A 25,367-nucleotide genomic window follows, 5' to 3' on the forward strand; every position below is an offset into this window, starting at 1 on the left:
ATTTCAAAGGCAACTACAATGTTTATATCAAATTTTAAGAACTGAATAGAATTTTAAAAGGACAACATTTAGAGAGTAGGCTGCAATGCTCTAAATCAGTGGTTCCCAACATGTGGGTCATGACCCTTCTGGGGGGTCACATATCATATATCCTGCATATCAGATATTTACAATACAGTTCATAACAGTAGCAAATTACAGTTATGAAGTAATTTTATGGTTGGAGGGTCACCACATCACGAGGAGCTATTAAAGGATGAGAAACTATAAACCAAAGAGGAAAAAGGTAGCCCTCACTTGGTGAAATGCCAAATTACCTTCCCATTCATCCTTGATGTGGTCTCTGACATTCAGATTGATGGTGACATCTGCACGAACTCGGGTCGGCCAGTTTTCACCAATGTTGGGTTTGGCAACCTCGACTACAGTAAAAGCCACAATGGGCTGAGCCATTCGTGCCCAACCACCGAATACCACACCACCATACTCAGACTGCCTGAAAAATCCAAAGCAGTGGATTATTACACAAACAGGAACATCACAACTCTACACAGGAGAAACTTGGAAGAATACATGTTTAGCTCATGGTTAAGTGCTAGCCCGTGCTGGTCTCAGGGTAAGGGCCCTTTCTTCTTAGAGACTGAATAGTATTCTATATTGTATATGTGGCCACACATGTTCTTTACTCTTTCATCTCTACAGAGACACAGGTTGTTTCCCTACCTTGGCTGTTGACAACAGTGCTGCAATGAGCATGAAGAACACGTGTCTCTTCAAGACAGTGACTTTATTTTCTATTAACACATATCCACAAGTAGTGTTACTGGGGAATGTCCACACTGTATTCTATAATGGCTCTACCATTATAGTCCTAACAATAATGCTAAGCTTTCATTTTCTTAATAACCTTCCCAACACCTATCTTCCTTCTTAACAAGGATGAGTGTTTATCTAGTGGCTGGAACTCCATTTCCTGATGATTAGAGGCCTGAGCAACACTTGTTTGTAGCTGCTGGCTACCTTTACATCTTTATTGCAAACATGTCAATTTACGATATCTGCAATTTCTTTTAATTTAAATGTTTTATGTGTGTGTTGTCTATGTTCCTTATACTTCTGATATTAACTCATAATTAGATATAAGTTGCAAGTATTTCCTCACATGTCATAGATCTCCTTCTCGTTTCCTTTTTTTGTACAGAGACTTGTTAGTTTGGTGCACTTCTTCTCACTACTGCTATATTTTTGTTTTTGCTTCCTGTTTTTGGTGTCAAAACCCAAGACAAAAAACAAAAGCAAAAGCAAAAAGGTTAAGAGTAATGTTATAGAAATCTTTTCTGTTTTCTTCCAGAAGTTTCATGGTCTCAAGACCATGTTGAATTCATTTCTTTTTGGCTTTTGCATGTAGATCTAGTTTTCTTCTCTTTAAGACACACTTCCTACTTGGCTGTATGTTCTCAGTACAAGTGTCATATATGCATGGCTTTATTCCTGGGCTTTCTACTGTTACCTATTTGTATATGCCCCCCCCTTTGTTTGCTTGCTTGTTTTCTTTTGGTTTTTTGAGACAGGTTTCTCTGTATAACAGCTCTGGCTGCCCTGGATCTCGCTCTATAGATCAGGCTGGTCTTGAACTCTTGAGATCTGCCTGCCTCTGTCTCTCAAGGGCTGGGATTAAAGACGTGGGCCACCACCACCATATGTCCCCCCACTTTTTTTTTTATGTCTACTGTGCACTCTTTTGATCCCAGAGGTTTATAATATAATTTGAAATCAGGAAATGCAATGCCTCTAGTTTCACAGTCCTGGATGGAATCTGCTTCAGCTACTCTGTCTTTTCATTTACCTACTGGAACCTCCTTCCCTGGGAGAACTCTTCTTAGCTTCTCTTCTAGGGCTTTTTTGTTCTCCCTCATTTATTTCTAAAGGATAGTTCTACTTAGGTTTATTTGATCCTTTCCTCTCTTCAAATAATTTCAATTATTAACATTTTATCTTTCGTTCTTTACATTCTTATATAATGTTTAAAATACTTTTTAGAACAAACTATTATTTAAAAAACTTAAAAACATGCAAGAATCTTCATTGGAATATATTTAAAATATCAATCTAATCATTTAAAAAAAGATCAGAGGGGAAGTTGATTGCTAACAACAACAGCAATCCCCAAATACTAATTCCTATCTATGTTACTTTAATGTTCATTAAAAATTAACTTTAATTTCTACATTAAATGGTGCATTTGGAACATAAACTAAGGCAGCACTTTAAAACTTAAATTTTAAGTTAATTTCAAAAATGACGTTCCAACAAATTTAAATTAAATTACACCTACTATGAAGATTATGTGCTGTAACTAAAAACTATACAACTTTATAATATCAAAGAAAAACTAAGAATAAAAGTTCTACAATGGTTAGCACTGGGACAGCTACTCAAAGGCATGACAGTGTGCTTAAACCCTTGTAAAAGAGTCCCTACCACTTTCACCCCACTGTAGTTAACATTGTCTTGTGGAACTCATTCACTGTAAATGTACAATTCTGGACTTTAAGTAAATGAACACGATATGTGTCTACCATCACAATCCAACTTTAGAACATTTATATCATCCCTGAATTCTTTTGTCCATCAGCAGTCAATCTCCGTGCATCCCAGGCAACCACTTCATCTTATTTCTTACAGAACTGAAACAAGAAGCATTAAAAAGGGCAGACTTCTGCCACTTGGAAGTACATCAGCTTTTACTGATGCCCAGTGGCTTTAGCCATGTGCAAACATGTAATGTACAAAAGGTCCTAGACCTCTTTTCTTCTAGCCTCATGGTGTGATCAGCCCCTGCAGCAATTTCTTCATGGGCACCAGTGCTAAAATTTTACAACTATTTATTATTTCAAATGTGAACAAACTAACTCCAAAATTATCATTTTTTCTTATATCAAAAGAAGAATAATTTTAAAAAACCCTCTATTAACAGAGAATAAAAACCATGAGTAATTGTTTATTTTCTTTGTGTGTGCATTTGACATTTAAATTAAATGTACAAGTGAATTCTATTTACTTAAGTGCTGGTTAATAAATCCTTATTTTGCAAAATGGCCAAAATTAGGCTCTGAATCTAGGCATATAAATGCAAGGTAACCATAAACTGTAAAGGAATTTCTAGATCAAGTGTTCCCACAGGGTCCGAACAATGGGCAGTATTTTCAGCAAAGCTGTGGGCAGGGATGAGCAGCCAGTGGATATACAATTTCATAACCTTAGCCTACTTACTGACTCAACTGATTATTAAGTCAAAAATACTTTGTGTTAGGTTTTATAGTCTCATCCAGAATAACTTCTCACATAATAATTAAAAAACTAGAACTGTGTATAAAATAAAATAAGGAAGTGAAAAAAATAGATCATAATCACAGTGCCTGTGGTCGCTCTCTATGGAGAGGAGAAGGGAGAAGGCTGGGATATACCTAAGGAGGGTCACACTCCAGAAACCCTTAGGCTTTTCATACTAAGTCAGCATCACTGTGTGTGTCCCTGCTATGCCTGAAAGGTAATGAAGATTTACTTCACAGATCAATTTTATTGATAAGCAATTATGCACTTTTAATGTATGTGATTTATAACTACCTACTTATAAACAGTGAATGAATTTACCCTAACTCACTCAAGGGTGAAATTCCACAACCAACCTTCACAGATCTCATAATGCAAACAGTCTACCATAGCTAGAACAAAAGGCCTTTCTTAAAGAAGCTCTCCAGACAAAGCCAACGGTGGAGAGAAACAAAAGAAATCCCCAAATAACTAGACCTGCATGTGAATCCTGCCAACGTGCTACTCATAGAATGTTCTGCAACATCCTCAGCCCTAGACAGTTCCTTTGGGCACTGACTCACACTTTTAGCTAGTCATAGAAGCCAGTATGGCAGAGAAGCATTCCTTTATTGTAAACTCTAAGACTAACAAACAGCATGTACTCTGCCCCACACAGGACTGCTGGCCAGCACACACTTTCCCCTCTTTAACTGGTTACTAAATTCCTAAGCTAATCTTCTACATTTCTCCCTTTCCCTGACTAAAATGACCTCTTCTCCCTTCTCCCCAGTTCCCCAGTCACACTTCCAGGTATTCAGAAACATAGTTTACATTTTAACACTTCAGAAGTAAATTTACACTATAAAAATTCTGAAATAGTGGGTATCTTTGACAGGTATCTTCATATTGCTAAACACACTGATTTTCCTAACACAGCATATCAGTTTACTGCACCCGCATTTCTACATTACAAATGGCATCAATTTACTGACCACGGCTTCATTCTGCTGACACTGTCCTCGATGTCTTGTCTAATTTCATAAGTTGATTCTAAGCGGAAGAGATTAAAGTTCCTCAGGAGGTAGTCATGTAGAGTTAAAAACTGCAAATTCAACTTGGGGAGAGCAAGACAGCCTAAAAAAGAAAACAGCATAGATGACGACATTATTCTTTGAATCAACCATTTGGTCTATGTACAAAAACCACACCAGCTACTAGAGAAGCAGCTATTGATGCCTGTGAAACACAGGCACATCTTCACGTTTCCACCTGCAGAGACACGAAAGCCAGACTAGCACAGGCTATTTTTTGAGAACTGAGGGTACAGATACAACTATTCATAAAAGTAAGCTACATCAGCATTTCATATGCCAACAGTGCTTCTTAAATGTTTCTAAAGATACTTAACACTAGTACAGACTCTAGCAGCTTAAAAACGCCTTCCTCTCATATTCATGCCATCCAAATTCTGAAGTGTGTAACGTTAGCATAAACTCACCCTGTGACAAAGCTTACTAAGCAAACTTAATTATGATGATGTCACTTTGCCTAAAGAGAACTCCAAACATTCCTTTGGCTAGACTTTAAGAGCCAAGGCACTATCTACATGTTATTCCAGCCCTTCTCTATTAGTGAATGAAGTCTTACCATTATTTAGAGAGCAAGCACTCTACAGCATTATCAAAGGAATCCTTAAAGTCACAATACATTTAACTGACAAATCATGTTTTTTAATCAATATCTGCAGTCATGATTATGGCAGCAGTAATAAAAGAACTGAAAGATAAGAAATGATATGCAAAATACTCATCATTTTTATTAGGAGACACTGACTTGCAATCTGACTTAGTATCTCTCAGGCACAGGCTGAAGGAAAGGTGTCTCATTTTCATTAAAAACAAAAACAAAAACCTATTAGCACCTTGCAAGCGTCACTGAATTAAAAAAGTTTACATAGAAAGGAACAGGTTCCTCATGGTATCCTCGTGTATGTGTGTGACATCTGGTCTCCTCCCTCTGTCCTCCTAGTTCCCTGGGTAGTCCAGCCTCTGCTTTATTACATGAATTCCTGTTTTGGGATATTTGTACAGTGTGAAGGTGTATTGCTGTGAATGGTGTATTAAGAAGGTGGGATTTCTGGATAGAGAAAGGAAAAGGAGGAGAATCTAAGTGCGCAAGACATGCCAGGAGAGGAAACAGGAGGTGCAAGATGGCAGAGCAATAACACCACATGATTGATTAATGTAAATAGGTTAATTTAAGTTGTAAGAGCTAGTTAGGAACAAGCCTAAGCTATATGCTAAGCTTTCATAATTAATAAGAAGTCTCCATGTCATTATTTGAGAGCTGGCTGGTAAGACAAAAAAAGACTCATGACAGACTCCATTACTCTACTTCCCATTTTCCTAAAGATCTCTTCCTCCTGTCTCATGATCCCTGCTCTAGTGTCTTGTTCTACACACACACACACACACACACACACAAAACCTCCTACATATAATTTAATTTCCATGTTCTGTATATGGGAAAGAACAAGCCATGCTTGTCTTTCTGATTCTGGCTTTGTTTTTGTTTTTTCCAGATAGGGTTTCTCTGTATGGCTCCGGCTGTCTTAGAACTCACTCTGTAGACCAGGCTGAACTCAAATTCACAGAGATCCACCTGCCTCTGCCTCCTTGAGTGCTGAGATTAAAGGTATACACTACCACCACCCAGCTCTGGTTTATGTTGTTTAGCATAACGATTTCCAATTGCACACACTTTCTGAGGGTGGATTTCAGAAGGAAATCTTTGGAATAGTAGCTATCAAAAAAACTGTGACTACTTTAGAGTTGTCGCTAGCATATAATGCCACTGGTATATTTGGGCCAAGTTCTCATCTTCAGGGTCCTAACAGGTAGTTCTGAATCAAAACTACAGGCTTAATTAATAGCTAGTACATGCACTTGGGAGGTAGAGGCAGGAGTTCAAGGCCAGCCTAGGCCACACAAGGCACATTTCATGTTAGTCTGTACAGCATGATACCTTGGCTCAAAATAATAACAACAAAAATAAAAGTTAAAAACACCAAGCATTTGTAAGCAACTGCTGCTATGTATTTAACGGTAGTCATTACCTGGCTTCACAAAGAACTTTAAAAAGGCTCTAACAGAACTTTTGAACGGCATGTTTATTAAACAGCCTATCACAGTGATACAAAGAAAGCTGTACTTTCTGCATTCTTAAGCTTCCTTAAAAACAGCCTTGTGGCTGGGCGGTGGTGGCACACGCCTTTAATCCCAGCACTCGAGAGGCAGAGCCAGGAGGATCTCTGTGAGTTCAAGGTCAGCCTGGGCTACAGAGTGAGTTCCAGGAAAGGTGCAAAGCTACATAGAGAAACTGTCTTGAAAAAAAAAAAAAACAAACAACAGCCTTGTGGTTTAATAATCATATTTTATACAGAGCAACATATCCTAGGGTATAGTTAAATTTAATATAAATCCTTATGCTAAGCATTTAAAATTCTCACTCTTTTCTAGCTTCTAATATTAACTTCAGAACACAGGAAAGTATTGGTGTGCATTTCAGCTTTATATGATGAACATAAGTTCACATCACATCTGAGCTCTGTATTCCTTTACCTACCTTCCCCAGAATAGTACTCAGTTGGGACGATGTTTTCATCCCATATAATTTTCTCAGTTGGATAGAGAGGCATCTGATTCAATTGCTGAATTTGAGAGATACGGCGTTCGTGGCGAGATACCTAAAGGAAGGAAGCAGGTTTTGCAGAACATGAGTGACACTACAGTTTCCTCGGAGCAACCAAGAGAGAGGCTCACCATTCTGCATGGAGTGAGACATTCCTGGCCTTTCGGTCACTGAGACACTTTAATGAGACTTCATTTTTTTCCTTTCCTGTTTTCCCTCATAAACCACAGAATAAAGAGGTATCAATCAAATGTACTAGAGCCAAATCCCAGCTCCTCCATTTATAAGGAAGTTACTATCAGCTTCTTAATCTTTGTTTCCTTCTTAATAAAACAGGTGAAGTGTCACTGTCTATCAAGGTTCTATGAAAATGAGATGGAATATTGTAAATTGTATCAAACTCCCTGGTACATGCCAAGAGTTTAAGAACTGTAGCATCTATGCAAAAACTAAACAAACACCCCCAAGAAAAATTCTGAGTCCTGGGTTTAATTTTCACATTTCTCCTAAGAATCTCATATACTCTGAGGAAGTTTATTAATCCCCTGGTCTGAATCTTCTCCACTGTACAATGAGAGGGAGTGAGCTGTACTTCCCTTCAGGAGTGATCTCGACATATGCTTAACACTACAGTTGTGCATCTCACACATAAACAAGTCTGTTTTCTAACTAACAACGCCAAAGTGACACTGCTGTTTCTGGGAAAGGTCTGTATTTCTTTTGTTCATAAAAACTTTTAGTATTGGTACCAACAGCCTGATTCAAAAGAGATTTTACACTGTCAGAAGAGAGCTCAGGGAATTTTTTTAGGAAGCATTTGCAGTTACAGACAGTGACAAGTGACTTGTAGGAGGACAGGCAGAGACAGCAATCTAAGACACACACTTCACAGAGTAAACACGCAAGTAAAAAAGGACTTTCCATACTGGAACTAATTTAAAATGCTCCCCAAGGCTTTGTCCCCAAATGACACTCAAACACCTGTCACTGAGCTATAAACACCTGTTACAGATAGTTTCTTGTCTCTGCTCCCCAAATTTAGTGTATCATCATCTTTCCAACAGTGAAGGATTATGTTCTACATCATGTATTAAAAATATAAGCTTAGAAAATAAATCACAGAACGGCACACCTATATGGTTCAACATGCATAAGAAAAATCAACAGATACATGTTTTTTTGTTTATTCATTCATTCATCCATTTATTCATTCGTTTGTTTGTTTGTTTACTGCTTAGGCACAAATGTCTGAAACAGATGAAAAGCTACCCAATCTTATAATAGTAAAGAAAGAAAAGCCGGGCGGTGGTGGCGCACGCCTTTAATCCCAGCACTCGGGAGGCAGAGCCAGGTGAATCTCTGTGAGTTCGAGGCCAGCCTGGACTACCAAGTGAGTTCCAGGAAAGGCGCAAAGCTACACAGAGAAATCCTGTCTCGAAAAACCAAAAAAAAAAAAAAAAGAAAAAAAGAAAAAAAGAAAAAGAAAAAGAAAGAAAAAAAAAAAAACCCAAACAAAATCCTAAACAACCATTTTAAATCCTGGAAAACTGGCCAGACCAAGGAAGGTGAGAAGGTAGGGGACATGCTCATCTGACAATGGCAATCTACACATTTTAGAGGATAACCAGGCAGCCTCTTTTTCAATGTAGTTCAACACACACATCAAATAACCAGTTCCTGGTTCTGATGAAATGTTCACATATGGGTGTATACACACACACACACACACACACACACACACACACACACACACACACACTCTGCAGCAATATCTGTACAGGTGAAAACAGTAGCTGGCGACATGGTGGAAGAGTCATGTGAAGGGAGAAGGTGTTCTCACACTACACGGCAGACTAAACCCCCAAACACGGCGAAATGAAAACAACGTTAAAGCTTTTTTTAAAGTTCTGGAATTACTTGAATATTTGCTCCTTTGGTGTTGGGGGATCAACGTATGGTACTGAATATATTGTATGTGCAAGCACTCTATCACTGAGCTACATGCCTAACTTGAATTTTGACCTAGAGAGTTCTAAATTATAGCAATTAATTGTACCCCACTGATATTCAGATAATCATATCATATATATGTAAATTTTTTTCTGAAAACTTTAGAAGGGTGTAGGTGCAGAGTTTAGTGTTTACTTCTGGGCAACAGGAGAAGGCCAAGTGGACAAGTTCTTCACTCCTTGACTTTAACTCCTGAGGAATTGTACATTATTTATAATTTTAAACAAACCCAACTCAAAAAACCCAAACAATGACAAGAGCAGTAACAGCAAAAAGCCCCGCCCCAACAAGAACTATGCTTCTATAAAGCAACACAAAACTAGAAAAAATACCAGTTGAAAAATTAAAGCCTCACTACCAAAACTGACTGAAAATGCTTAGACTTCTTAAGCCACTTAGGGATAATTTACTGTATTTCTAGATTATGACTTAATATTGGACACATTCTGTTTGAATAATCACCTTTACAATAACCACATGACCACAGTTATTCACATGCACTGTGTCTAACCGTGGTCTCCGTTAACTCTAGACCTCCAGAGCATGAGTCCACTGCAATACAGAAGCTGATCTGTGATATAATGAATTCCTGCCATAAAGGAGCTTAAAGGGATGAAAGATGTGCTAAAAGAAATTAAAGAAATGAAAAACAAGCCTGACTTAAACAAACAAACAAATAAATAGAGCGAGGTCAAGGTAAACTATTGAGTCTGTACAGTAGAAGTCAATACTGTTTACATCTCTATGAGTGATTCAAAAAGGTAGTAAAAGACACAGGAGAATTACTGAGAACACTAATATTTACCAGCAATTCTAGAAGAAATTCTTTTTCAAAAGTTGTGTCTTCATTTTTAGGGAGTGTTGGCAAGAGGCAGAGGTATGATGCCACCTGGTGGAGGGTGTTTGAACTGCAGAATGGAGAATATTTTATTCAGATCAACTTATTTTTGAAACATGTTTTCCTATTCTTATCTTAAAAAGTAAACATAACCGTAGGGCATAGGCAGCAAAACAAACAAATAAACAAAAACAAACAACAACAATAAAAACTAAAAACAGGGATTGAAACTTCTGAAGTATTTTCCTAGGACCTGAAATCCACGGAAGCAATCTGCAAGGACAGATTTTTTTTTTGTTTGCTCACTGACCAGAACATCGAGGGTATGAAGGCAGTGGTGAGGACCACAGACTTGGCTGCGGCCAACAGCTGGAGACATCCTGCCCCCTCACTCCTACATGCAGGACTATCTAAAGCCAGTTTCACCAAGAACGACCTCGATGAAATGGAAAACGTTCCTACTGAAGAAGTTACCAACACTGGACTCTTAAAGAGCCACTTAAAAAAGCATGTGACAAAATTCAAAGTATGTATTTGCATGTATTTTTTATTTGAAAGAATAATAAATTATGCTTCTTTAGTCTTTTATTAATAGTATTTTTCTTTTATGAACCAAAAAATTTTTTCCCACTTCATTTTACATCAAGCCCCTCTTTTCCATTCTAAACTCTGGAACTGCTAATCTATTTCCAATTCTTTTGTTTTTCCAGGTCAAATAAATGGTCTAGAACACTCACTAGCTTTTTATATTGGCTCTGCACTGCACTGAAAATTCAACAGCCAAGTAATCAAGAAGCATTGCAATGGGTACCACTAGTAGCATGCCTGTAGATAATTACAAGATCTATGACTATTTTAAGTACACAGTAAATATGGAAGTAACTAAGCTAGTAACTATTATTTTCCAAAAAATACAGTAGTAGATATGTACTAGATAGTATTGTTGATGTTATATATCTTAAACCGACAAAATTTTCCAAGGTTACACCTCTAACATCAAACATGAAACTTTACTGGTTTCTGTTATATTCTGTTTATGGCTAGTGAGATTTGGCCAGTTTAATGTCCTGTTCAAAGAACAATAGCCTAAGTTATTAAAAATATTTTCATCCCTTCCCAAGGAAAAGATCGTCAGTTATGTTTAAGTGACTCAAGAATTCCTAATGGCTAGAGATAAGCACCAGCTGTGAGGTTAACAGAGGGCCGCCACGCAGTCTAACGTGCCACAAAAGGATTAAAAGCAACAGAGGAAAGAAAATCCCAACAGCAAGATACTGAGGGAGAATGCTCTTCTTTTCATGCAGTCTTACCTGAGAGGGCCAAAAAACTTGACCAAGGAATCCCGGGCATCTACTTCTGCCACATTGGAAAGAGAGAAGTCATAGAGTTCAGGGAAATGTGCAAAAGCAGCTCTCTGGAAAAGCAAACCCATCAACGGTTAATGCCTGTGCATCAGTACAACCACCTGTGAATCCTAGGCCACACAGGGGATAGCATGTCGTTCAGTTTCCATGCGTTTGTGCGCTTTCATTTCTCTTGCTGTTGATACCTAGCTTCATCCCATTAAGGTTAGATAAAATACATGGTATTATTTCATTTTGTTATATTTGTTGAGGCTTGCTTTTTGTCTTAATATGTGAAATATTTTGGAAACTGTTCCATGCGCTGTCAAGACAAATGTGTAAACTTTAGTGTTTATGTTTGTAGATATTTATTAAATCCATTTGATTTGTGATTTCAATAAGTAAATAAATGAATAAATTTTCACTACTCCTTCTTCTGTTTATCTTCTATGTGATCCTTGCCTCATTAAACTGGAAGTGTGTTATGCAATGGGGAAAGCATCAATTGTACTAGCAAAGCAACAGCATCTGTGGTTAGTGCTCCCTCCCCACCACTGCTGGGGAGTGAACCCAAGGCCTTGTGCCTGCTAAGAAAGCACTCTACCAGAGCTACACCCCAGCTTTCTGTGACCCCAACACAGTTGACATGAAAATGACATGCATATTAGCTTCCTTGGCAGAAAACCCCAGCATTTTATTGCCAAGAACTAGCCAAACACTACTAAAAGAAAGCTCCAAGGGATACTGTACTGGAGATTAACCCAAGGGAGAAGCTGAAAATACAGCATGCTTTTAATTGCCTGATCTCTGGGAAGATAAGACCTGGCAAGGGGCATCCCGACCAATCTGGAATAAACGACAAGACAGCTGCACTGTGGTGATCTAACAGACTGAGGTAACAGGCCTTGTCTTCTATCATGCTTCTGTGTTACAGAAGAGAACCAGAATTCCTGTACCATGGTGGATGGTACAGAAGGTCACCAAAGGTAGAGGTAAGCATGCCATGAAATTGCTATAGACAACTGCAAAGTGACCCTAAAACCAAGCCTGAGAGTAAGGGACCTAAACCAAGAAAAGCATAGTCAGCTCTAAGAAGAACACATCAAGAATAAGGCTGGAGCCAATGTGAACAGTGAAACAGCCAAGTTCTTTGGGGCCGATCACCACACCTACCTATGCTAAAAGAACGGGCCACGTGCACAGTGGCCATGGTCATGTCAAGGGCAGAGGCAAGAGGACAAAAGCACCACTGCTCTGCAGAAGGCAGAAAGAGATGTCTGAGCTCACTCTTCCTACAAAAAGATATGGCACCTTAGTGCTCCATGTCACCCAGGTAGCATTTGGGAAAGGATAATAACCAGTGAGAGATCTGGATTGATTATGAAAGAGTTTGAATTAAGCATGATGTTGTTATTCTTTAGAGATACTCTGTAAAATAATTTAGTTTCTTTAAACTGACAAGCCAGGTGTGATGATTAATCTAGACTGTCAACCTGATGGGGTTTGGAAACAAGTGCCTATGAGAGATTATCCAGATTACTTTAACTGTCATAACTGTGTGCAGTACCATCCATGGCTTGGGATCTTGGACTGCATAAAAAGGAGAAATGGTGGGGCACCAGCCTTCACCTCTGCTTTCTCACTGTTGATACAATGAGATACCCGCCTCACACTCCTGAAACCATGCCTTCCCTGCCCCGATGAAGTCACCTTTGAAACTAAAAGCTAAAATAAACCCTTCCCTCTCTAAGTTATGTACACTGGTGTTTCACCATAGCAACAAGACAAGTAACTTCCACATTGGCGTGGTTGTAATCCCAGCACAAGAAGCAAAGGCAAAAAGATTATAAGTTCAGGCCAGACTGGACTACATAAAAGACTGTTTCTCAGAAATAATAAGTAATTGATAAATAAATGAATGAATAAAGTGATAGAAAACAAAGGGACTTTTGGGCCTATTTGTGCTGTATTAGTAAACCTCGCTCCTATGACATATATTTATTGTAAAAATATGTATAATGCATGAGTATATAAATAAAATATATGAAAATACCTAAAAATAAAAATATGTATAGTTGACCTTATCATAGGTGCAGGTGTATGTATGTGCCCTTGCAAGCATCATGGCAGGCAGGGAAACAAACCTCGAAGAGATGAGAATGAAAGCTTGGCTCAGCCTGACTTAGTGAGTTTGGATCAAACTTCTAGAGTTTAATTCCTGGAGGTTTATTGTAAGCATATTTAAACATAGTAGAATTTGGAAAAAAGTTTCCAGACAAAAATCATTCCAATTCTAGGTGAACAATAAGCTTAATACATAACAACATAGAAACTCGTTTGCAAAGTACATGTAACCTTGCATATGGGTTCCATAGCTTAAGGGCTTAGGATCTGATGTGGACTCTGACGGAGATAGCATAGAGGTTAGCAGGCCATAAAGCGTAGGTAGAGTTTTTCTCTCTGGGTCCCACCAAGCCCCGGCAGTCTCGTAGCCCACTTATAAAATAAACATACAGACACTTATATTATTTAAACTGCTCGGCCATTAGCTCAGGCCTATCATTGTCTAGTTCTTACTCTTATACTTAGTCCATTTCTGTTAATCTATATGTCACCATGTGTTCCGTGGCTTTACCTGCTGCCTTTATATGATGCTCCCTGGACAGCAGGCTGGTGTCTCTCCCAGACTTCCACCTCCCAGCCTCTCCTCTCTGTTTGTCCCGCCTATCCTATACTTCCTGTCTGGCTACTGGCCAATCAGCGTTTTATTTATTCACAACATACAGGACATCCCACAGCAATAAAGTACATGATATGCCTTCCCTCAGGAGAAGTTCTATTAACTGGGAGCTAAAGGTAAGGTCTTGGGAGGGAGAGTCTGGAATAATCAATCATTCTGGAGTATTTTGGTGAGGTCCGGCTTTACAGATAGCAAAGGTCACCAGGCCACTAACAATATCATCAGCCTTCTGGGTGAAATACAGGTACTTTACCTTCTCCATATTCCTAGTTCCCCTAGTGCTTATCTGTGAATACAAGGACTTCCTACCCTCTACACACAGGCTGACTCAGATTTTAGAGTATAAAATGCCAGCATGTAGATTGATTTACAGGTTCAGACAGACTATGAAAGTCATTTATTTAACAAATTCATCAAAAATGAGAAAGTTAAAAATTTGAGGATGAAAACAATATTAATACATTTTTATCTACATATTACAAACCTAAGTTATAGAGTGACTCAACAGGAAGGAGCATGAGAAAAGGTATACTGCATTTTCTTTACCTGTAGAGATGTAATTCTGTCATAGTGAATTGTGGTCATCTCATTCTCTGTCAGAGCATTTCCAGTCTGGTCGTTAATTTCAAAGCCAGTGTAGAACTTAAGCATGTCTAAAAGCTGGAAGGAGTCATTTAAATTAATAAATTATTTATGAAAAATAATTTTTAAAAACCTGTATGTTTTTCAGGGGTTGAAAATTTCAGAATGTAGCATTATACAACAAATACCTGAGAACATACCAAACATATTTAACTTATGTGAAAATATGTGTTTTATGAATAAATTGTTAAGCCTACTTCATACATTAAATTGTTAAGCCTACTTCATACATATAGTCCACTCCTACAGAGAAGGAATTCAACTGCAACCCCAATAAAACAGAGGAATTTTGCATATTAGATTATGCTGTAGCCAAGTCTGTGAGGGACTGCCTTGACTGACAATAGATGTGGGAGGGCCCAGCCAACTGTGGGTGACACCAGTCCTCAGCAGATGGTTCTGGGCTGTTTAACAAAGCTACCTAAGTATGAGCCAAAAAGCAATCCACCAGGCAGCAGGCCCCCATAGTTCTGCTTACACTCTTGCCTGGACTTTAAGGATGGACTGTGACTTGGAAGTTTAAGACAAACAGACACTTTCCACTCCAAGTTGCTTTTCATCAGAGTGTTCCATCACAACCACAGTAGAGTGAACTACATCGGTCTATTACTCATCCCTCTTATGAATCTCCATGGTCATCAAATGTCTTTAGCTTAGCTCATGATGAACAGGCCTTGCTTTCTGCACATGGAAGCAGATCCAAGGAACATTCTGACTGCATTCACTAAAATATTTATTATTTTTAGCTCTAACCTGTGACACATTATAATCAATTACTAAGAATTTAATATATATGGGAAATCACTGGGAAAAGTTTTTTTTAATGAAAAAAAAATAGAAGTACTTAGTAAGACATGAGATACAGTGTATGTAACACATAAAATCTGAATCTCCAATTTACTCTCACCAAAAAACCATTATTACAGACTTATTAGATATTTTCTTTGGTTTGACATTACAGGAAAGCCAAAGTACCAGCACGTTGTCTTCCTACCCAAAGCAGTAAGCCGAAATACATTTGTCTTCCCACTCAATGAACCAGAACAGGTGTAGTACTCTTCCATGCTGTCAACTGCCTGTCACTGTTGTCACAGGCAAGAGCGAGCCATGGTACTACTTCACTACAATTAATTTGCAGTGAATGCTTATTACCTATTATATCCCACAGTGATTATTCACATAAAATTAAAGTATGTGAACACATGAAACTACATTTCCAAAGTCATAACTTAGCTCAATAATAAAAGAACATATAGGTAACATACAAGTTAAATTACTACAGTTGTATAGGTGCATTCAACTATGTATACAACATTCAAGTCAATATTTTAGAATTTTGCTTTGGCTCACTCCCTGGTTCTTCCAGCTGCACGGTAAAGCAAAGATCAATTTAAGAGATTACAACATTAAAAGTGTCAGATCCACCAGGGCTCACTTGGGAAAACAGATGGCCATCCTCTTCTCTGTGAACAAGACTGGAAAGGTAACAGTGAACCAAAAGGTGGGAGTCATCCAGGATGGTATTAAACCAGCGCCTCGTGGGGAGCAGAGCCTGGGAAAAACAAACACCAGAGCATTCATTTTGCATGTATTCTCTGCAGATATTCTCTAGAGATAAAATCTACTACTATTTCATACAAAATGGACATCACAAAAAACCCTCCTGCATGCTTGAAGACAGCAAGTGTATAAAACAAGGTTCTCATCCATGCTGATAACCAACCTAAAACTACACTCAGTGGCAATGCTTGTCCTTTTCAAAATGATGGCGGCACAACTTGGAAGATAAAAACAAGAGCTGACATAAGAAGAATCTCACAGATCATCTTATCTGAAGTTTTTTAACCAAATCTACATAAAATTCCAGTATGCATTGCATATAGTTAAAGCTCTTTTCCATTTCCTGTTCCCACTTCCCTTATGACAGTAAGAAAGACAGTGATAAGAAACTGAGATGGGCAGTTTTACAACTACTTATCAATAACATCACTGCATAGACAAAGTCACTAAGATCTGACATAGTGAGAGGATATAAATTAGTCATTGGTAGAGCTAGCATATGAATAAATTCTCAAGAATGATAGTTAGTCTAATAGTTTTAACACTCATTTCAAATGAAGGGACAGATTTTCTTTCAATTTCCTACACTACAGAGGAAAAGGAAAAGGATTACTCTGAACTACATCAATTGTATATCTGAACTTTCCATAAGAATCCTGTGCCTAACAGTAGGAAATCTTTGAAAATCTTAATTTTAAAAGGCAAAGCAACCCATGCCAATAGGACACTTAGCACAAAACCTCAAGGAATCAAACCCTGTGACTTCCTTGTCTACATGAAACCTTGAAATAGGAACAGACCAAGGGCCATTTCAAGTATTTCAGATATAGTTGTAGCTTGATCTTAGATTCATAAAGAAAGTACAGCAAGTCACTATACATGTATTTCTTACCTCTAGATCAATCATAAGTTCGATGAATCTTTCACAGTAATGAACTTTGTCCATAGTGACAGGCTCTAAACATGAGAGAAACATGTTAGAAGTTTATCAAGACATTTTGTGTGCTATTTCTTAAAACTGGCAGCTATTAAACAATTTAAACAAAATAATTTGTCTTATTCTATGTAACTGAACTATGATTTAGAATAAGATTTTCATATTTTTTTTTAAAGGCAGGCCATCATTATTTAGGTCTAATATGAGAAAATGAAGGAATCTAGATTGGGTCAGAAGTGTATATTAATAATCTGATGTACAAATAATGACGTGTAAATTATTTACAGCTTTAAATTAATTTTATGTGTTTGCCTACATGTATGTATGTGTACCATGGTCTGCAGAGGACAGAAGAACTAGAGTTATATAAGGTGAGCTGTCATGTACACGCTGGGAGCTGAGCCTGGGTCCTTTGCAAGAGCAGCACGTATTCTAACTCATGAGCCCATCTCTCTAGTCTTAATAACTATAATGCTTTTAAAAATCAAAAGTAGTTTTCTTTTTAATAGAAGGCAGTTTTATATTGTTTGTTTCACTTTCCTCAGTATATTCCAAACTCAAAAGAATTCTCATGAATAAACACACACATACACACATCATATATGTGCATACGTAATATACATATACATGTATGTGTAATATACATATATTGTATAGTGTATATACAATAAATAATATATATACACATATATGATGCATATAGCTAACTTTGAAGTAGTAAATATATACACCAAAGAAAGAGTATTTTTCCACTGTCCATGTATGACTTTTTGTAATTTTAAAAGGAGGTTATATTGGTTTAGAAAGTGTATTAACTTTGACATGTAAATGTCAATGACACAAAGAAAAATACAATTTTTTTAAAAAATCATAACACTGATTGATGGTATTCGTGAACATAATGTACTATTTTTTTTTAAATATTTCATTTTCAAATAATAACGGCCTTGTGAAATAAAACACTTTCTGGATGTAAGTTTTTGGTTTTTTCTTAATACCAGGAAATAGTCTGCTACTTACCCTCTAAAAGCATGGTGTCAACATTGTTTCTACTGACACACAGATAGTTTTTTAACCAATGCTTAGCTAAGACTCTAAGCAGTGACTAACCAAGCACAACCCTTATAAATACCAACCCATAAATGCTTAAAAATGCATTTATCCATTTGTAATATGCAGGAAAATGGAAGGTTAAATGTTATAGAAATTTATAGAAGTTTCGTATTAAAATGTTAATTGTAGTTTTTTTCCCCAGAACTTTTCCAGTTAGTATCTACCTATTACCCAGATGCCAAATCAATAGATTTGAATATCTGGAAGAGACATTAAACATCTACTCTAGATATTCATTTTCCAAGTAATAAACTGATGAAGATGGAGAACTGACACCTGGTTTTCTGACCTTATCCTAGGCCATAGGGCTCTTAGGGATAAAGCCTGGTAGGTCAATTCATACAGTCTTAGCACTCTGGATGACACAGCAGGAGGAGCAGAGCTTGTGAGTTTCAGGCCACTATGCTCTCTCTGTACAGCAAGATCTAACCAACCAACCAACCAACCAACCAACCAAAAACAAACCTCCCAAGACAAAAACAACAACGAAAAACCTCAAGGCAACCAATAAACTTACCAGGCAAAACTCACAATTGCCTAGAATGTACAAGGCCCTATGATCAATAAACTAAAAAATTTAAGAGAACTATGCTTAAATTAAATCCTTTCAAGCTAGCACTTGGTTGCTGTTCAAGTTTGCCTAAAACTAAAAATCAAAACAAAAACAAGCTCTGTATTTTCTACCTTTATAGCTTGAAAAAAATTGGCAATGGTCAGGTTAAAATTAGAATACAAAGCTTGGTGCATAATCTCTGCTCTGGCAGACAGAGGTGCATTCAGTAAAAGCCTCTCCTAATAATGCACTTGGCAGTCTAGTCTGGACACTTGCATGTATTATGCACATTAACCCTACTCTGAACGACATATCTACCAATTTGGCATCTCTAGGACTCTCCCTTCATTGAGTTACATACAGGTACACCCTGTTCCAAACAAAAGAATAAGTTTATATTCCCCAAAACAACTATCAAACTTGAATAGTTTCTATTCAGACATATTCCCAGTTAGAGTTGGGATATGGAACATGGAAATCAATGCAGTCTGAACTAGTTTTGAGTGTGTGTATAGTAAATCCAAGCTGTATCCTCAAGTTAACTTTTAAGGAGAATCCCTTACTTACCTACCCCCTTATGCCTAGGCATAATTCGGTGTACATATGATTAAAATTAGATTTGCTACCAGAAGAGACATGTGCGGTAGAGAAACAATTATAAGACCTAAAATAACAAACAAAACAGAGAACCACTTTCCCTGTGCCCTTTAGTAATTAAACTCCTCCATCTCTTGACCCCATAAAAGAAACGCACAAACAATAAACTTGGGCTCTTGGTAATCTTCACCCCTGTGGTCCACTGGCCCCTGCAGTATACACTGATCTTTGCTTTATTGACATTTCCTTGCTCCTTTTGCAAATCGGTATGAGCGCTTATTTCAATTTCTTGAATAAGAGGTTAAGAACCTGGAAACATCTGACCCTGACCACAACAATCAGTAAAATATATGTGAAGAAAGAAAATTAATGAGTAAGACCAAAAGTTCTAAGAACTCTGATAGATACAGTTGAGAGATCAAATCTATGAATCCACAGGTAGGAGCTAAGATAAAATCCAAAGACACAAACAATTTATTCAGTAAAATTGTAGAAAATTCAAACGTTGGGAAGAACTGAACATTCAAACACAAGAGACACTTGGAACTCAAACAGACCTGGCCAGAGATGGAAGCCAATCCCCCCAGCCGATGGAGGCTGAGAACAAGTTCGAAGTTATTCTGAAAAGTGAGAGAGCAGGCTAAACAAACAACAAACAAAACTAGCTAGAAGAGAAAAAGTTGGCCACTACAAGGCTGGGGAGAGGCAGGGGCAGGGGCAGGGAGCTCAGTGACACTGCTTGCCTAGCAAATGCCAAGTCATAGATCCAATTCTAATACAGAAACAAACAAACAAAAACCCCACAGTGCTTTAATACGGGAATAATTTATCCAAGTGACACAATAAAAGAACTACATACACACTACGTGGCTTAGGTTTTATTTTCAGCTTTACTCAACCTAGAGCTACCTGGAAAGAAGGAACTTCAAACTGAGGGACTGCCCTGTGGGTATGTCCATGAGGGAATGCAAACTGAAACTGCTATGGGGTTCCAACTCCATCAAGTCAGAATGCTAGCATCTAGAAATCAAGACCAGCGAGATGGCTCACTGGGGAAAGGCACATGCCATTGAGTCTAGCGGTCTGAGTTCAATCCCAAAACCTACATTGTAAGTGAGAACTGACTCCACAAAGCTGTCTTCTGATTTCCACAAGCATGCAGTGTACACACCGAAGTAAATGAATAAAATGAAGCCCCTAGTGGATATGTATTGTTGACATGGGCATGGCTGTGTCAAGGACTCCCATGCCTCAGCTTCATGGGAGTGGCAAAGTCTTCTGGTGAGGCTCAGAGGGATGGCCAAGCTTTCCTCAGGTCTTTATCCCCTGGGTGTCTACAGACTAAAGACTGAATCCCTACTGAGACTGCTCCTACTGAGATTAGCTAAACGCGCCTCCTTGATTCAATTATATACCACAAACGCTGTCTCCCTGTTCAACTGTATATAATAACACACTGAGCTTCCTCAGTTTTTCTGTGTGTCCATGTGCTTGTCTTTTTTTTGTTCCCTTGCCACCTGAGTGAGGTTAGTCCCTAGAGCCATGCTGGACATGGCACTGAATGAATGAATGAACGAATGAATGAATGAACGTTTCAAAAGAAAAAAGGAAAACAAATGACAAAAACATGCTGGCAAGGATGTAGGGAAAGATGAACTTTTATATACTCCTTAAAGGTTATGTAAACTGCTACAGACACTATGGAAGTCAGTGCAGAGGTTTCTCAAGACCACAAACAGAACTACTATAACCCAGCCATACCATTCCTGGGTACATATCCAAAGGATTGTAAGGCCTACCACCGAGACACTTACAAATGGATATTACTGCTGCACTGTTCACAACAGCTAAGAAATGCAACCCATCAATAGATGAATGGATTTAAAAGTGTAGTAAATATGCACAAAAGAACTGTATTCAGCCTTAAAGAAAAATGAAACCACAACATCTGCAAGAAAATGGATGAAACTAGGGTTGTTACATGGAGTAAACCAGATGCAGAAAGACAAGAAAAGCAAACACCATGTTTTCTCTCATATGCAGAACCTAGGTATAAACTTGTATGCATACATATATGCGTGCACACGAGCATGTGTCTTATGCGTGTTTAGGTCAACCTTGAGAAAAGATCTTTGGAGGGGTAGGGCCAACTGAATATATGTGACATGAAATTTGAAGGGAAGATAGTTTTGGGGAGAAAGACAGATCCACAATATAGAGACAAGAGGAAAATGAATGAGAATAAAGTATACATGAAAATTCCATGATGAGACCCATGACATTGTACGCTAACTTAAAAAGATCAAAGAAATATAGATGAAGACAGACTTGACCCATCTTATTTTGTAGCTTATTATCTCCAAAACACTTCTTAGCCCCCCAACTGAAATCTTATCACTTGAAAACACTATTCAGCACTGTATTATAAAAAAGCAAATGAGGTCTATAAACACCTTATTCACTATTGTCCCCAGCATCCTGCAGAGAACTTCGACCTGGTAAGCGAATACAAAACGTTTCCTAACTAAATGAACATTTCAATAACCATGTTGGTGCTTCAATAACCCTCCAAGGTAATCGCAACACTCAGGCTGGCAATATACAGAAATGGAAAAGACACACATTTGCTATTACAATTCTAAATCACTCTGAGAGCAGTGTTGAGAGCAGAAGTGAGTAAATTCCAGGAGGGCAACTACATAATAATGTACAGTGAACTGAGTAAAGGCGGCCAATTACCAGAAAGTGGGATGGACTTCAGCACGGAAATAAATTTCTGGATGAGCTGGGAAAGAAACCTTCTTTCTTTGTAGGCCCTAAAAATCAAACAGTAACCCAATTATTTCTGAGTTATTAAAAAGCAAATTGAAACCCTGAGCTGTTCAAGTGCTGTCTCTCTGATGTTGTGCACATAGTATCCTATTGTAACTACACAGGAAGAAAGGAACAGCCTCATGACTGGCCTGATTGGCCCACTAAGCACCTCCTCCAGTTACTTTAAGTTTCCACTTAAATTCAGGGGTCAGGACTGCATAGGATGTCTCAAAATTCTATCCACACTGTCTAAACATTAGTTTAGGGGCTGGAGAGATGGCTTAGCTGTTAAGAACACTTGCTGCTCTTCCATAGGACTGGGGCTCAGTTCCTGGCACCTACACGGTAGTTCACAGCCATCTGTAACTCTAATTCCAGGAGATCTGATGCACTCTTCTGGCCTCCAATGGCAATGAATGTATGTGGTGCACTTACAGATGCAGTAAAACTCACACACATACATTTTTAAAAAATCTCATGTTTAACCAGGCATGAGGGCATATGCCTTTAAGCTCTGTACTCAGGAAGTAGAAGCAGGAGGATCTCTTTGAATTCAAGGCCAGCTTGGTCTACATAGTGAGTTTCAGGCCAGCCAGAGTGAGATACGTAGTGAGACTTTAAAAAAAAAATCTATTGTAGATAAACTGACAGGAGTAGCTTTATACCTTAATATACTTAGAGTAGCAAATACAGTGAGAGTATTACAATGGCTAAAGACTTAAACATTAGTTTAAAAATCAAGTTCCTACTGCTTCCTGAATTAACCATCAATTAACAAACACATCAGGTAATAGATAGCTGCAAAGCTTATGTAAGCCCGGCCAGAAATGCAGAGTAAGGGGAGTGATCACAGTCTACTTGGGAATGGGGAGATGGATCAATGGGTAAAGTAGTATTTTTATAACAACCTTGAAGACCTGAGCTTGGGTCCCTGGCACCCATGGAGAAAGCCTGGCATGGGGCTCTGCATCTGTAATACCAGTGTTGAGAGGAAGAGACATGAGGATCCAGGGAGGTGGCTGCACATTCAATGAGACCTTACTCAAAAGAATATGGCAGACAGCAATAGAGAAAAACACCTAACACCAGTCTCTAGCCTAAGCACACACATGTACACACACTGCAAATCTCTGTAAAAATACTCTAATTTATTTGAATTCAGCACTATATAAAAGGAAGCAAGCAATAAATTACAGTGATGTGACCCTAAAGTCTAATGTGGAGGAAAGTTTGCCCACATACTGCTCTCTTGCTTCTGGGTCCATCTTTTCGTCATTCTTTTTAATCAAGTTCCAGAATTTTCTTAACTTTGGTGTCTTTTTTAATTCTAATTCCAATCGTGCCTAAAAGAGAAATATGATATACAATAATCAGTAACAGTAATATTTATGATGATATTTAGATTGACCATTAGCTAGTTTCTCGATATATGATGATATGTAAATAATAAGACAAAGTGTGAAAACTAAGGAATCAATTGTATTTCAGTTATTATTCAATTCTACATTTTTAATAAAAATCAAATGGAAGAAACTACCTTTAATAATCATTATTATAAGTTCAATAATTTATTTCTAAAATTAAGAATGCAAGGCTGAAAATAATATAAGCACAAATGCTTATAAGCATTATCACTGAAGTAAAAAAAAATCTAAGTCTCCAACAACGAACATAAAAATAACTGTCAAGGCTGGGCACGTAGCATGACAAATGTCTGAGTTCAACCCCCAGTGCTAGGGGCAAAGCAGGCCCTGCCAAAGGGAAATAAGGAGTAGCTGGTTGAGCAAGGTGTATCCCCATATGCTCAGCACCAATAAAAGGAATGCAAGGTCCAGGCCAGCCTAGGCTACACAGGATCCCATCTCATCAAACAAACAGAAGTGCTCACATCAGCACACTTTCTCTTGTGGTACTTATCACCTTTTTACTTAGTTTTGTTTATGTGTCTCACTCTACCAACTGGTACTATTTATCACTTTTTAATTTAGTATTGTTTTTTTTTTTTTTTTTTTTTTTTTTAAAGAAGATTTATTTATTATGTATACAGTGTTCTGCTGGCATGTATGCCTGTACACCAGAAGAGGGCACCAGATCTCATTATAGGTGGTTGTGAGCCACCATGTGGTTGCTGGGAATTGAACTCGGGACCTCTGGAAGAGTAGTCAGTTCTCTTAATCTCCAAGCCATCTCTCCAGCCCTTAGTATTGTTTTTATGTGTCTCACTCAGTCTTCTGGTATAGATGACTGGTTTGCATATCTGAGTGTGTACAGAAACACGAGCAGGAAACAGAATTCTGCATAAAGCATTACACTTAAATTTGGTAGTTTTTAGTTGGTACAGGAGATATGTTAATCTACTACATACACATCATTCAATAAAAAGTTAATGGACAAGCAGAGGTGGCTAATATTAAACATGATCCAGACCTTCTATAGCTATACACACATCCTAAGCCTGGAAAACAAATAAAATTCAAGTTTACATTTAGCCTCATTCAAATACATACATAAGGATAATAATCACATTTGGCTAAATTATCATCTTTCTCTTCCAGTTCAATAAATAACCCCTCATTTTACCTTACAATATTAAAATTAAGTGGACCATAAATTAGGATGCATGCAACAATGCTTAAAACTGTAAAAGCTATATTCGTAAGTTAACACAGAATTAACTTCTAAGGAAATAGATTTTAGCTGACACACTTTTTGTGCCCATGTTAAAACCACTCAGTCTGAAACAACACCTATCACATGTAACAGATACATGTAGAACATGCTGAAATAGGTACTTACAGGCTGCAAGCCCATCCACATAGGGAGGGAGATAAGCTGCTGTACTTGACTCCTTATCAAGTCTACTTCCTGTTGAAAGCATGAAAAAAACAAGTTTATCTATACTCCAGCATTTTTATCTAAGTTCTTATATCCATAGTTTATTTCCTTTTAAAGTCCTGAGAGAAAAACATGTCATCAATACTTTAGAATTGGTGATATTTTAGTATTCAGAAGTTCAACAAGGGACTAGAGATGGCTCAATGGTTACAATGGTTAAGAGCACTTGATGCTTTCAGAGAGGACCAGGGTTTGGTGCCCAGCATGCATCTTGAGAGGATCACAACAATGTGTAACTCCAGTTCCACAGTATCTGACATCCTCTTCTGGCCTCTGTTGATACCCGCATATACACGGCGCACACACACACACACACACAC

The 25,367-nt window shown here is 37.9% G+C and overlaps 1 protein-coding gene across 1 annotated transcript in view; it reads right to left on the bottom strand.

Annotated features, from left to right (window-relative positions):
* Positions 1 to 25,367, bottom strand: part of Aqr (aquarius intron-binding spliceosomal factor) — an 80,531-nt gene that overhangs the window by 34,145 nt on the left and 21,019 nt on the right. Inside the window, exons 7-17 of the mRNA XM_052723391.1 lie at positions 24,949 to 25,017; positions 23,395 to 23,495; positions 22,078 to 22,154; positions 17,031 to 17,095; positions 16,014 to 16,130; positions 14,483 to 14,596; positions 11,164 to 11,267; positions 9,821 to 9,923; positions 6,940 to 7,060; positions 4,308 to 4,449; positions 318 to 496 (exon numbers count right to left, since the gene is read on the bottom strand). Of these exons, the coding sequence (XP_052579351.1) occupies positions 318 to 496; positions 4,308 to 4,449; positions 6,940 to 7,060; positions 9,821 to 9,923; positions 11,164 to 11,267; positions 14,483 to 14,596; positions 16,014 to 16,130; positions 17,031 to 17,095; positions 22,078 to 22,154; positions 23,395 to 23,495; positions 24,949 to 25,017 (1,192 nt within the window). The remainder of the gene's footprint in view (positions 1 to 317; positions 497 to 4,307; positions 4,450 to 6,939; positions 7,061 to 9,820; positions 9,924 to 11,163; positions 11,268 to 14,482; positions 14,597 to 16,013; positions 16,131 to 17,030; positions 17,096 to 22,077; positions 22,155 to 23,394; positions 23,496 to 24,948; positions 25,018 to 25,367) is intronic.

Source organism: Peromyscus californicus, unplaced genomic scaffold (assembly GCF_007827085.1).
Source record: "Peromyscus californicus insignis strain IS unplaced genomic scaffold, ASM782708v3 Scaffold_7__1_contigs__length_154581171, whole genome shotgun sequence".
NCBI classification, from domain to species: Eukaryota; Metazoa; Chordata; class Mammalia; order Rodentia; family Cricetidae; genus Peromyscus; species Peromyscus californicus.